General features: G+C 44.8%; 1 protein-coding gene and 1 pseudogene across 1 annotated transcript; both read left to right on the top strand.

Annotated features, from left to right (window-relative positions):
• The first annotated feature begins 4,703 nt into the window (after positions 1-4,703).
• On the top strand, positions 4,704-8,957 carry LOC144986881 (chemokine XC receptor 1-like; annotated as a pseudogene).
• A 2,672-nt stretch (positions 8,958-11,629) lies between these two features.
• Positions 11,630-14,107, top strand: LOC144986794 (chemokine XC receptor 1-like). Its single transcript, XM_078934928.1, has one exon. It carries the CDS (start codon positions 11,976-11,978, stop codon positions 12,987-12,989), a length of 1,014 nt encoding a protein of 337 aa, XP_078791054.1. The 5' UTR covers positions 11,630-11,975; the 3' UTR covers positions 12,990-14,107.
• The last annotated feature ends 510 nt before the right edge of the window (positions 14,108-14,617 follow it).

Raw genomic sequence — 14,617 nt, forward strand, 5'->3', positions numbered from 1 at the left:
CCTTAATGTCCGAGTCTCCTTCTGGGTTACAGCATCTGGGTCACTCCGAATTATAGTCATACCATGACAGAACGAACTGGCCAAACTCCTGACCCAGCTGACCCAGAAGGACTCCAACACACCTTATCCATACAAGGAAGTCTTCTTACACGTCAAGCGCAGGCCATCACTCTCATGTCCTCGGCCCAGTGGGATCTTTTTCGTCGCCTCGACAGCATCACGCAAATACTCAGTGCTGCTTCTAGCCAACATGCTAATCCCGCTGCCGCTGCTCAAGTTCCCGTCAACATCACTTCCGCCGATATCCCGGAAAATGTCCGTCTCCAGCCGGAACCTTTCTACGGTGATGTTGAAACCTGTGGAGGGTTCCTACTTCAGTGCCAACTCATTTTCCAACAGGCTCCCAGGTACTACCAAGCCGATCATAGCAGAATTTCACTGATTGTGAACTCTCTCCGCAGCAAGGCACTACAATGGGCCCAAGCCTTTCTGGCCTCTCATCCCATCACTCATCTTCCGTACGACCGGTTCATAGCAGAGTTCCGACTAGTCTTCGATCAGCCTCGAAAGCAGGAAGAAGCAGTCCGGCGGTCATTAAGTCTCCAACAAGGTAACCGCCCGGTAAGCGATCATCTGATAGATTTCCGCATTTTAGCGGTCGAAACGGGTTGGCCAGATCCCGCTCTTAAAGGAGTTTTTATCAGTCACTAAACGAACGTATCAAGGATCACTTATGTTCACAGCCAGAGGCGGACTCATTTGAAGATCTTGTTACCGCTGCCCTAAGGTCCGACGTCCGGCTACGTGAACGTCTCGCAGAACAAAGACGTAAGCCTCCGCTTCCTCCGGTTAATCCATCTCCTCCTGTGTATGTGATTCAACCTTCAAATCATGAAACCCCTGCCAATGTTTCTGAGGAACCCATACAGATCGGTCATTCCACGTTAACCCCCGAAGAACGTTTAAAACGGGGCGTCGAGGGCTTATGTTTCTATTGTGGCCAAGCCGGTCATATGGTCTCCGAATGCCGCGCACGTTTAAACCCCCCGCTAGTAGATGACAGGCCACGGGGGAAAGTTTGGGAACTCATCCACAATTCCAAGTTTTTATTTGTTCCTGTCAAGATCAGTCACAGAAATAAAGTCTTCGAAGTCAAGGCTCTCATAGACTCAGGAGCAGAACATAGTCTTATTGACTAATGTCTCGTTCAGGAACTCTCTCTTCCTGTTGAAACTCTCGCTAATCCTGTTAAGGCTGCCGGCCTAGGAGGCAAACAACTTACTCGCATCACTAAGCGCACCAGCCCAGTTCTCCTTTTCCCCTCGGGAAATCACCGGGAGTACCATCAGTTTTTCATTACTCATTGTCAACAGACCCCGATAATCCTGGGGTTTTCCTGGCTCCAGATTCACAATCCGTGCATAGAGTGGAGCTCGCCCCGTATCGCTAACTGGAGCACCTACTGTTTGGCTAATTGCCTCCATTCCGCCTTGCCCAGTCCCAACGCTCCTGATTCTGCTCAAGATAAAGAAATTGACCTGTCTAAGGTTCCAGTCTGTTATCACGATTTTCGTACTGTTTTCAGTAAAGCTAAGGCTAGTTCACTTCCACCGCACCGACCGTACAACTGCTCCATTGAACTGGTAAACGGTGCTCCTTTCCCCAAGGGGAAATTATAAAACCTCTATGGACCTGAAAAGGTCGCCATGGAGAACTACATTCAAGAAGCTCTGTCTCAAGGTCACATTCGCCCCTCGTCCTCTCCTGTCGGCGCAGGTTTTTTCTTTGTTGAGAAGAAAGACAAGACGCTACGTCCCTGCATTGATTTCCGCGAGTTAAATCAAATAACGGGCAAGGATAAATATTCTCTCCCTTTAATTGATTCCGTATTCGACTCTGTCCAACAGGCCAAGATTTTTACCAAACTCGATCTCCGCAATGCATATCACCTTGTGCGCATTCGTGAAGGGGATGAATGGAAAACCGCATTCAACACCCCACTAGGCCATTATGAATATCTAGTTATGCCGTTCGGCCTCACCAACGCCCCTGCAGTGTTCCAACGCCTGGTAAATGACGTCCTGCGGGATTTCCTTAACAGATTCGTCTTCGTTTATTTGGACGGCATCCTCATTTACTCTGCAAATTCCACCCAGCATGAACACCATGTTCGCCTCGTCCTTTAAAGATTATTGGTCAACCAGTTATACGTTAAAGCCGAAAAGTGTGATTTTCATGTATCCACCATCCCCTTCTTGGGATACATAATTGAAGCTGGCAACATACGCCCGGACCCTGCTAAAATTGAGGCCGTCGTTCAGTGGGAAGTACCCCAGACTCGAAAGAAGCTTCAACAGTTTTTGGGTTTTGCAAATTTTTACCGCCGCTTTATCCGGAACTACAGCAGCATAGCGGCGCCTCTCACTCAACTCACCTCCATTAATAAACCCTACACTTGGAACCCTGCTGCCGATTCTGCATTTCAGAAACTAAAAACGCTTTTCGTTTCAGCCCCCATCCTGATCCAAACAGACGTCACCAAGCAATTTATCGTGGAGGTGGATGCCTCTGATTCCGGTGTGGGGGCAGTTCTGTCGCAACGGGAAGACAGGTCTGGAAAGCTCAAACCGTGCGCTTTCTATTCCCGCAAACTAAGCCCGGCTGAGCGAAATTATGATGTGGGCAACCGGGAGTTACTGGCTATTAAGTTGGCCTTGGAAGAATGGCGCCACTGGCTGGAGGGAGCAGAACAACCATTCATAGTGTGGACAGATCATAAGAATCTCGCCTATCTCCGCACCGCTAAACGCTTAAACTCCCGCCAGGCCCGGTGGTGTTTGTTTTTCGACCGCTTCCACTTTACTATCTCTTACCGTCCGGGCAGCCGTAATGTTAAGCCTGACGCCTTGTCTCGTAAATATTCCACCACAGATTCCAACTCTGACTCTTCCATCCTTCCTACGTCCTGTTTCGTTGGTAGTCTCACCTGGGAGATCGAGAGCAAAGTCCAGCAAGCTCAAGGTGAGATCCCCGCCGGAACATCTTGTCCCACTGGCACTCTGGCCCACTCTGGAGCGGGACGTCAGGGAGTACATCTCTGCCTGCAGTACCTGCGTCCGTTCTAAGTCGTCCAACAGGCCTCCCTCTGGACATCTACTGCCCCTGTCCACGCCAAGCCGTCCCTGGTCACATATTGCGGTGGATTTCGTTACGGGGCTTCCGCCATCGCAAGGCCATACGGTAATTCTCACAGTCATTGACCGTTTTTCTAAAGCCGCTCAATTTATTCCCCTGCCACAGTTGCCCTCTGCCATGGAAACTGCCGATGCCCTAGTCCACCACATTTTCCGACATCATGGGGTTCCCAGCGACATCGTGTCCGACCGTGGACCGCAATTCACTTCCCAAGTGTGGAAGGCTTTCTGCTCTGCCCTCGGAGCCACTGTCAGCCTTACCTCCGGGTACCACCCTCAAGCCAATGGACAGGCTGAACGGGCAAACCAGGAACTCTCAGATGTCTGGTGGCCCAGAATCAGGAGGACTGGTCCAAATACCTGGTGTGGGTGGAGTATGCCCACAATTCCCATTCATCCACTGCCACCGGGATATCACCTTTTGAGGCCTCCTTGAGCTACTCACCCCCTTTGTTTCCTTCCCAGGAATTGGATCTGGCAGTGCCCTCGGTCCAGCTCCACCTCCAGCGGTGTCGTGACATCTGGCTGCAGACCAGGGCGGCTCTCCTCCGCACCAAGGAGAGCAACTGCCAGATAGCCAACCGTCATAGGGTGGTGAGTCCCAATTATCAGTCTGGACAGAAAGTTTGGTTGTCTGCTCGTAACATTCCTCTACAGGCCTCGTCCCGGAAACTGGCTCCTAAGTTCATTGGCCCCTACATCATTGACCGTGTCATCATTCCTGTCTGTGTCAAGCTTCGTCTTCCTGCTGCCCTCAAGATCAATCCCACATTCCACGTTTCTCAAATCAAGCCAGTCACTGAGAGTCCGCTTTGCCCGCCGTCCACTTCCCCGCCGCCCGCCCGTACGATCGACGGCGCCCCGGATTTTGGATGTCCGGCGCCGTGGGCGAGGGGTGCAGTTCTTGGTGGACTGGGAAGGGTATGGTCCGGAGGAACGTTCATGGATCTCCCTTTCCCTCATTCTGGACCATACCCTCATCGACGACTTTTACCGCGCCCATCCTGACCGTCGTCTCGGACCGCCTGGTGGCGGTCGTTGAGGGGGGGGGGGGTACTGACATGGTGCCTCTGCCAGCTACTCTCCCCCTCCCCCGTCTGCTCTGTTCTGGACGCGACCAGCTGCCACCACTTACCTCATCACCGCTGCCTTCTTAAGGATCTCCTGGATCTTCAGTCGGTGCCAGTTCGTTTTACCTCCCACGGTGCTTAGTCAGGCTCGCTCATGTTCTTGTTCTGTTTACCAAGTTCTGTGTTACTTATTGCTCCTCTCGTCTTTGCCTCAGGAATAATCTACTCTGGATCTCACCTGGTCACAGTCCTCTGGTTTCACGCCGTCTCACCTCTGGAATCTTGCAACTGCTCTCCTCCAGCCAGCCGCCGCGCCTCTGTTGGAAATAAGCCAAAACTCACCTTCCTATATAAAAACTTCTAAACTCACCTTAATGTCCGAGTCTCCTTCTGGGTTACAGCATCTGGGTCACTCCGAATTATAGTCATACCATGACACATGCACAACCCCTCAGGTAAAGCTTGAAGGATTTTTCATGAATCAAGCTCAAAGAAAAATTAATATTACTATTGTTGATGGTGATTTTTAAACAATTTAATTGAAAATCATTTTTTGTATTCAATTAAAATTATTAGGTTAAAAAGAAGAGAATTTTAAAATGATATACAACTATATACAATTATAACTATAAATTCATCTTTTTTTCTGATAATAGATGTGTTACTTTGAAAAATAAAGAAGGTGGGGTCACTTTAAACAGCCTATTTCAACTTTTTTGCATATTTAAATTGGATTGTGGAAGAACAAAACCAGCAATCCAGGTCTTTCCCGTATTTGGGCCCCCTACTATTTAACCCTTGTGCTATCCTATGACCCCCCTTACATTGATGTGTTATTCTTACCATGAAAAAGGTGGATAAAGGTGAAGAGGATTTCATGTAATCCACGGACACCAGTGAAGATCACAAATTATTGAAGAACACAGGTTCAGCGCACTGTCTAGTAGAGCTAGATGACCCAACTCCCAATGTTAAAGTGCCTAGGACAGCATAAGGGTTATTTTGTACATTAATGACTTGGGTGAAAATGTCTCTGATGCTAATCTACATTTTTATGCTGATGACACAGTTATTTACTGTTATGGATCATCTCGTGCTCAGGCCATTTAAACCTTGCAGAAAGCTTTTGTTGCAGTACAGCACTCACTTCTTTAGTTAAAATTGATTCTCAATGCGGACAAGACAAAACCAATGTTGTTTTCCAACTCAACTCAAAGAAGGTCCCTGAAACAATTCCAATGGTGTCCACCTTAGATGGAAATGTCAGACTTGGTTCATGAGTTATAAGTACCTTGGTGTCTGGATTGATGACACACTCATCTTTAAACCTCACATAGGAAAAACTTACAAGAATGTGTCTGTGATGTTCTGCATCCTCACGGTCTTCTTCTTCTGCTGGGGACCATACAACATTGCTCTTATCGTTGGGCCTGTGTATGCACCAGAAGAGTGTTGGAAGCAGGACAGAAAGGTGGTCATCATAAGTGTCTGTCAGCTGCCTGCCTTCTCTCACTGCTGCATGAACCCCCTGCCCTACATGCTCTCACAAAAGATGAGAAAGCATCTCCACCGCCTTTGCCGCTGCGTGACGAGGCAGAGGAGGAACCCGGAGAGAGGCGGTCAAACCACTTCTGTTGTTCAGAATGCCTTTTACTTGACGACCAACTCTGCTGTCAACAGAACGGACGATAAAAGCAGAAATGTCACGCTTCAGTGATCTGAAGGCTTCACTCGCTTTTATTTTTTATCTTTTTAAATGATCGTCAATGCCGTGCAATACAGCCACTATGCACATTTTCCACATATTGCACAGATGAAAATTGGTCATATGTGAATACACGTGAAAAAGTGAGAAACGTTGTGGTCTTTATGTGCAATTCTTATGTGTTTTTGCATCAGTTATTTAATTTTTACTTGAAATGTGTGCCTTATACATGACATAAAAGGTATACACTGGTGGTACACACATAATGCATGAAAAGTTCGTTAGACATGCGTGGAACGATTGTGGAAAGCCACTAATTTAAGGAAAATGTATGAATGAAATTACGTGAAATAGGCATAAATGGTGTAATTCTTCCGTTTTAAACAACTCAAAACGTAATTAAGGTAAAGACCTGTCTGCCGAAACCCCATCAGCACACATTGACGAATGGCGAACGGAAGACACACTTATAAATAAGGTATGTCATGCATTTACACACGGATGGCGTCACGGCTGGCGAACACTGGCGCCAACCATCCACTATAGGTGGGTTTGTTTGTTTGTTTGTTTGTTTGTCTGGATTGATGACTCCCTCACCTTTAAACCTCACATAGAAAAACTTGTAAAAAACTATAACTTAAACTTGGCTTTTTTTCCGTAATAAGTTGTATTTTTCTTTGAAGTAAAACATCGTCTTATTGCTGCACCTTTTTTTTAATCTGTGCTGAATTATGGTGATATTCTGTATATGAATGTCTCATCTTCATGTCTCCAAACGGTTGACACCATGTATCATGCTTCCCTGAGGTTCATTCCCAACTATAGATCTATGATGCATCATTGTGTCCTTTATTCAAGAGTACAATGGCCTTCTCTGGCCACAACGAGGCAGGGACATTGGTACACTTTGATTTACAAGGCCTTGCTTGGATTACTGCCTGCCTACATTTGTTCTTTAATCTCAAGGAGAAGTGTGGAATCTTATTCATCAAGATCTAAAGACCAGCTGTTGCTTTCTGTTCCATTTGCCCGCACAGAGCTGGGGAAAAAAAGCCTTTGTCCACTCTGCTCCTTTTGCTTGCAATATGCTGCAGAAAGACTGAAAACCAACTGAACTGCTATCTTTAAATGTTTTTAATAACAAGCTCAAAGCATCAGAGACTGAAACTTTAATGTGCAACTGCTTTGTATGATGTATGTGGTTTTAATGATGTTTGTTTTTATGTGTTTTTTGTTTTAAAATGTGCTGCCTCTTGGCCAGGACTCCCTTGGAAAAGAGGTTTTTAATCTCGTTGGGACTTTCCTGGTTAAATAAAGGTTAAATAAAAAAATAAAAAGGCCTAGAATTCTAAAAGCATATGTGTGGCTGGATGTAGTGAGACGCAGAAGAGGCTCAATGTTCAATAATCTAAAGTCATATTGTTTTATTTAACTATTTAACCACCCATTTTTTGAAATTTAGAATTTCATCTTGCTGGAGGATTGAACTCAACTGAAACCATGACAACGTTTGATTATGTTTATGATTACCCCTCTGAGGAGTGCAGCAGGACAGAAGTCTTTAAGTTCTGAGCCATCTCCACATCCGTGTTCTTCTCCATTGTGGTTGTCCTGAGCCTTTTTGGAAACATCCTAGTCCTTGTGATTCTGGTCATTTATTAGAACATCAGATCGGTCACCAACACCCTGATCCTGAACCTGGCAGTTTCAGATCTCTTGTTCACCAAAATGCTTTTTTCATTGTGTGTTCATTGGTATTTATTTTCTGCTATTCTAAGATCCTGTGGAAACTAAAGGGTAGTACCGTCCAAAAACGAAATAATCGAACTTTGAAGCTCATCTTCATCCTAGTGGTTGTGTTTTTCCTTGAGTGGGCACCTTACAATTACGTCATCTTTCAGATGTCTCTAGATGTTATAAACAAGAACAGTGGACATGAATGTGACTCCAGGACCAGACTAGACTACGCCTTTTACATCAGCAGGATGCTCGCCTTTTCCCACTGCTGCCTCAACCCTGTGTTTTATGTTCTCGTCGGCATCAAATTCAAAAGCCATCTGAAGAAGATGGTGAAGATCTGTTCCAACGATCACAGCAGCATCCCGAACCGACGCAGCCGACTCACCATCATGTCAGTAACAAGCGAAGAGTTCTCCATGTAGTTTATCCTGAAACGGTCTTTGGAGCGTCCTCTTCTAGAGAAGACATAATCCATGATGGGGAAACCACTGAACTAGAAAATTTATTCATATGTCATGATTGTGCTGCATTTTTTCAGCCTGCAAAGACATTAATTACTCTTTTCATCTTCATTTCCAATAAATACCAGAACCTTGGAGTTTATAACCTGACAATACAGTTGTAAAGTTATTCAATTTAATCATAAGCGACTATTTTATGCTTTTATTTTGATTAAATAGAAGACCTCCTTTAAAAAAAAGGGTGACGGTGAAAAAACCTTTTTTGTAATTCATATATCATGTCATTTGCTTGTTTTAATTAAATTGATGTTAAAAGTGTAATAATGCTTTCTGAAGATATTCCATAAGCCCTCTATCTATGTTGCTTGACATTATTAATACTTATAGACTGGTAATGTGTAAATATCTCTTAAAAAGACATTAAGAATAAGGTAACATGTAAAAAAGTTACTTAAAGGTCAATATGTGTTGTATTATTTAAAGTCACCCCCTTTCAAGCAATTAATCAAATTTTAACTGCACCCCCCTTAGTACACACACCCCTCCCCCCTCAATATATACATCCCAACATAAACACACACACATGCACACACACACCATCTCAAACACACATACACGCACACACAATTTGCAAGGAAGGTGGGACCTGGGTCCATCTGTCCCCTGCCTCTTCCCTGGTGGGGGGTGCGGGCCCCCCTTTGCAACGGCGGCCGTGTCCCCGGGGTGCCGGCTTCCTGGGCCCGGCGGTGCTCTCTCCGCGCGGTGGGGGAGTTCACATTACATCTGAGCCGGGGGTGTCTGGTCCCTGGGGGCTGGGTTCTGGTCCTTGCTCCTGAGTGCTGGGCCCCGCCAAATTTCCAACTGTGGCCGAGCCTGGTCGGGCCATATTTATAACACCCCTTGTGGGCCCTCTTTTTTTCCCCGGGGTTCCCCCCTCCTGGGCGGGGGCGGCGGGCCCCCTGCCTCGCTCCTCCCTGGACCAACCGTGGGCCGGGCGGATGGCTGCCTGGAGTGCGGAGCGGGTCTCCCTTGGGGGGTCCTGGCTCGTACCTGGGGTTGGGGCGGGGGGATGCCCGGAACTCCTGGGTGGTGGTGGGGTGCTCGTTTGGGGCTGTGGGCGTCCTTCTCCGGTGGGGCTCTGCGTTGGGTTCTCCCGGCGCGGCGGGGGGGCTGCTCTCCTGGTTGGGCTGGGGCGGCGCTCTCTTTCCCTCCGTGCTTCCCTGGCCTCTGGCTCTGGGGGCCTTGCGGCGGCCCTGCTGGCCCTGGCCTGGGTGGCGGGCTTGGTCGCCCGGGCGGCGGTTGTTCCCTGCCGGTTCCCGTGTGGCGTTGGGGGGATTCCGGCTGCCGCTGCGGTGGGGGTCTTGGGGTGGGGATGGCTGGGCACTCTCCCTCCTTCTTTTCACGTTCCACCATCCATTTTAGAAGAACATAAAACCTCACCTGAGCACTGGTGTTAGCTCACCTTTGCACTAATAGCTTGCATGACTGAATGACTGAAATATTTCACACTAGTTGGTTTTAAGGCATAAGTATGCGTTCGTGAACACTATCTGTTTTGTGTACATGTCGACAGGTGGACATTTTTGCAGCTAGCAGGTGTGTTTATAACATTTGAGTGTGTGTGGACGGGCCCCGCCCTTTTTGTACTGCATTTGAACCTTACCATAATGATTAACAACCAGTAAACTTGTTGCTTTATGCTGCTTCATGGTCTTATCCCCCTTCCCCTCCAATTATCACCCCATACCCCCCCCTCTCTCTAACGTCCCTCTCTCTTCTTCCCCTCTTTCCTTTTCCGTCCGGTCCAACACCAAAGATTTTCAGACATGATTGAAATTAATAAAGTTTGGCCTCAATTACAAAAGGGGTTTATTCAGACATACCTTTGGTTTGTCAGAAGATTAATAACCCCTCTTGTTAAAGCAAAATATGTCCAACACAAGAGGCCCTCAGCTCTCGTCTGTCTGCCCAGCTGTTGGACAGGACAAGTTAAAAGGAAAAAAAAAAAAAAAAAAAAAAAAAAAAAAAAAGAAAAGAAAATTTATTCATATGTCATGATTGTGCTGCATTTTTTCAGCCTGCAAAGACATTAATTACTCTTTTCATCTTCATTTCCAATAAATACCAGAACCTTGGAGTTTATAACTTGACAGTAAAGGTGTAAAGATATTTAATTTAAATAGAAGCGACTGTTTTATGCTTTTATTTTGATGAAATAGAAGACATCCTTTAAAAAAAAGGTGAAGGCGAAATCCTTTTTTACTCTTTTGTTATTTCATGTATTATGTTATTTACTTAATATACTTTTTATTTAATTAATTTTAAGAATGTAATAATGTTTCTAAAGATAATTAATGAGATACGCTCCATCAATGTTCCTTGACATTGTTAATACTCTTAGATTCACTACATAATTTGATTTTTTGGTAACGTTGTAATAATTCTAAAAAAATAAGTTAATGAGAATGAGATGTAAAGAAAAGTTACATAAAGGTCAATAGGGGTGGTATAAAAATACAATAGCTGATGGGTAAACTAAACTATACTAAACTGACTAAGCTAAACTGGGCATCCCTGTTTATCCCTGGCATACCCTCCTTCTCCGTAAGGAAAAAACTCCTAAAAAAATCTGATTCCAGGAAAAAAAAAAGTAGAAACCTCAGAGACGTCGACATGAAGGAGGGACAGGCGATGTGGAAGGGCAGTTAAAGAAGAATTATCTTATCTAACACTACAACTACATGTTCAAATAGTCTAGCAGATGGGCTTCATCCAGATGGAGTTGGGGGACGGCTGGGTGCGCAGGACGATCCAGAGGCAGGATCCACAGCTTTCCCACTCCCCTCCTGGGAAGTAGGAAAGTGGGACGTTGCATGAATCGCACTGTACCAAACAGAAGCACGGAGAACTGAATGATCAAGAGTAAAGGAGGAGAGTAGAAATAAATGAGAGTAGAGGACAGAACCCCAGTGCACCAGCCTTTCCCCAGCTTCTGACTTCCAGCAGTCCACTGATAAATAATCGTTACTGTTATTAGACTTAATTCGAACATGTTAATGGTAAATTGCATGCACCATGGAAAATAAAGCAGATGGTAATATTAATATTATATTTAGAAAAATCTAAATTTTTAGGATAACAATTTTATTACAATATGGTGTTAATCTGAGAAGGGGAATGGACCGTCCTGGCCTGGTTTATGAGACAGTCTTTCCTCTGTAAAGAAATGTTTATAATGGATGTAATGAGAATTGTAATTATTCCCCCAAACTTCATCACAGGGTGTAAGGGGAGCAATAAGTTATATATTCTCTGATTACTAGCTAGTCTGGCAAGAAGCCTGTCCAAAAAAAATGTCTTAAGCCTAACTTTGAAATGTAACTTCTATGTAGAAACTGTGTTGGATCCTCTTATATTTAATGATTTAGGTAAGTTTCTGAGTCTGTGGCATCAAGGTTTGTCAATGTTTAAATATGGATACAGTTACTGTAATTTAGCTAGGCAGTTAATATTAAAATCATTTAGAAGGATTTCATAAATGGCCTAAATGATTCATTCTTATGTGAAAAAGCACAAAAACTGTTTGAAATCATTCCTACTTTGTGAAATAGGTTGTGACGCATCAGATGTAGCTTAGGTTTTGCAAGCAGAATTTCTGAGAAAATGCAGATTTAGGTTCTCCTTTTTTCCCTCCTTTAAAATGTCTCAGAAAAAACAGAAGTTACTTTTGTGAGCTGTGCTGGTGAAAGGAAGCAGATCTCCTGAACTGTTTTGGAGCTTTTTCTTTTTACTCAGCAGACCGTCAATGGAGGAAAATCGCACTGTGTACGAAAATGACGACTATCCCTATCTGTGCGAGTTAAATGACGTTTCCACCGTCAAGGGAACCGTCTTCGCTCTGATCTTCATCATCAGCATCCTCAGCAACGCTCTTCTCATCGTGGCCCTCCTGCTCTATGAAAACTGGAAAAACGTGACAACCATCTTCATCATGAACCTGGCCGTCGCCGACCTGATCTTCACCACAACGCTCCCGTTCTGGGCCGTCTATCACTTACATCACTGGGTCTTTGGGGACTTTCTCTGCCAATGTATGACGGCGCTGTACTTCATCAGTGTGTACAGCAGCGTCCTCATATTGACCGCCTTGAGCGTGGACCGCCTCGTTCTGGTGATCAAAAAGCCGACGGACAGTTTCAGGAGGAAGTATGTGCTGGGTACCTGTGCAGCAGCGTGGCTCATCGGAATCATTGCATCCTCAACTAATGCCATCAAAGTAAAGGTGACTGAATATGAGGGATCTTACTATTGTGAACCCTCCCATTATGTTGATTTGGGTTATTATGCTGAAATATCCCTGCTTTTTTTACTACCATTCATAATCACTGTTTTCTGCTATACTGGCATAATTGTGGCAGTTTTAAGGACAACCGTAAGAAGAAAGTTCAGGAGTGTGTCTGTGATGTTCTGCATCGTCACGGTCTTTTTCTTCTGCTGGGGACCCTACAACATTGCTCTTATCATTGGGCATGTGTATGAACCCACAGAGTGTTGGAAGAAGGAAAGAAAGGAAGTCATCCTAGGCGTCTGTCAGATCCTTGCCTTCTCTCACTGCTGCATGAACCCCCCGCTCTACATGCTCTCACAAAAGATGAGAAAGCATCTCTACCGGCTGTGCCGCTGCGAGACGAGGCAGAGGAGGAACCCGGAGAGAGGCGGTCAAACCACTTCTGCTGTTCAGAATGCCTTTTACTTAAAGACCAACTCTGCTGTCAACAGAACGGACGATAAAAGCAGAAATGTAACAACACATTGGTGATATGAGGGCTTCACCTGCTTTTAACTATAACCTTTTTGTTGATCCTCTAGGCCGCGCCACACAGCCACTATGCACATTTTGCACATATTGCACAGATGACAATTGGTCATATGTGAATACACGTGAAAAAGTGAGAAAATTTGTGGTCTTTATGTGCAACTCTTAAGTGATTTGTGCATCAATTATGTAATTTTAACCTGAAATGTGTGCCTTATACACAAAATAAATCGGTGGTACATGCATAAAAAGTCTGTTAGACATACATGGAACGATTGTGGAAAGCCACCAATTTACGGAAAATGCACGAAAATAATGGCACATAAACTACGTAAAAATAGGCATAAATGGTGTAATTCTTAAATTTTGAAACACTGAAAACCAAATTAATGTAAAGTCCTGTCTGCCGAAACCACATCTCCACACATCGACGAATGACGAACGTAAGTTTATCACACGAAAGACCCAAATTTCATACATGGAAAATGCGTAAAATGGTAAATGCTGTTTACTTGTATAGCGCTTTTACCTTCTGTGAAGGCACAAAAAGCTTACCAGTCACAAACACATTCACACATTCACACACGGATGGCGGCACGACTGCCGAACACTGGCACCAACCTTCCACCAGAAGCAAGGTGGGGTTCAAGTTCTTGCCATTACACTTCGACACATGGGCGGGCAAAGTGGGAATTCCAACCTGAATTGTTCTGATCAGAGGTCGATCGCCCGAACCACTGCACCACAGCCACCCCACGTCAAAATGTACATTTTGGCCGTGTGACACGGCCTTCATATGTATGTTTTTATTAGCCTTGAAAGATAACTTTTAACGTATCAGTTTTGACTGTTTTTCTTTGCAGTTGGTGCAACGTGTTACATTTTTGTGAAACTGAAAATCATTCTTTTTCTAAACCAACTTCATCCTTAAGCGGGTCACTGGGTTGCCAGAGCCTAACCGAGCAACCGTTGGGTACACCTTGGACAGGTCAAAACTGAATTTCCGTTTTACTGATGTTTTCTCAGAAAAGAACTTAAAAAGTGCTGTTTGTGAAACTGCAAGGTAATGTTAACTGTGATGCTTAAGATGGAAATATAATGCTTTTAAGTTTCCTGTGAAACCCTTTGACTTCCTGACTGAACCCTTTCTAAAATTTAAATGCAATTGAGCCAGGTCAGTTTAAAGAGAACTATTACTCCTTACTAACTTGTACTTGAAAGTCCCCCTCCGATCATCTTTTGATCTATTTTCAAGGCGTTTCCAGTGGTATTTTAGTTATGATGATGTCGTTTTTAGCTAAAATATAAAAAAACGAAAAACCTGTGTCTTTTTCTAGGCAGAGCGGCAGGAGTTTATTCAAATTTGGCCTCTGAAATGTGGGTGGAATGGTTGCCGCAGAACAATCCTGCCCCCTTTCCCATCACCCATAACTACTAGCTGTTTTTACATCCTCCCACTAGCTTACAGCCGCTCACACCCTCAATCTAACATTACCAGAAAAGAAATGTCAAGCAGTATCAGAACTATCCAGTTGTTCAGATTCCAGCTCAGACGAGGAAAACAAAGACCTTCATGGATCTTTTTTATGCAGGTGGATGCATCAGGATGGAGCAGAGCAGGGAGCGTGTAA

This window comes from Oryzias latipes, chromosome 17 (genome assembly GCF_053564925.1).
Source record: "Oryzias latipes strain Hd-rR chromosome 17, Olatipes_Hd-rR_3.1".
NCBI classification, from domain to species: domain Eukaryota; kingdom Metazoa; phylum Chordata; class Actinopteri; order Beloniformes; family Adrianichthyidae; genus Oryzias; species Oryzias latipes.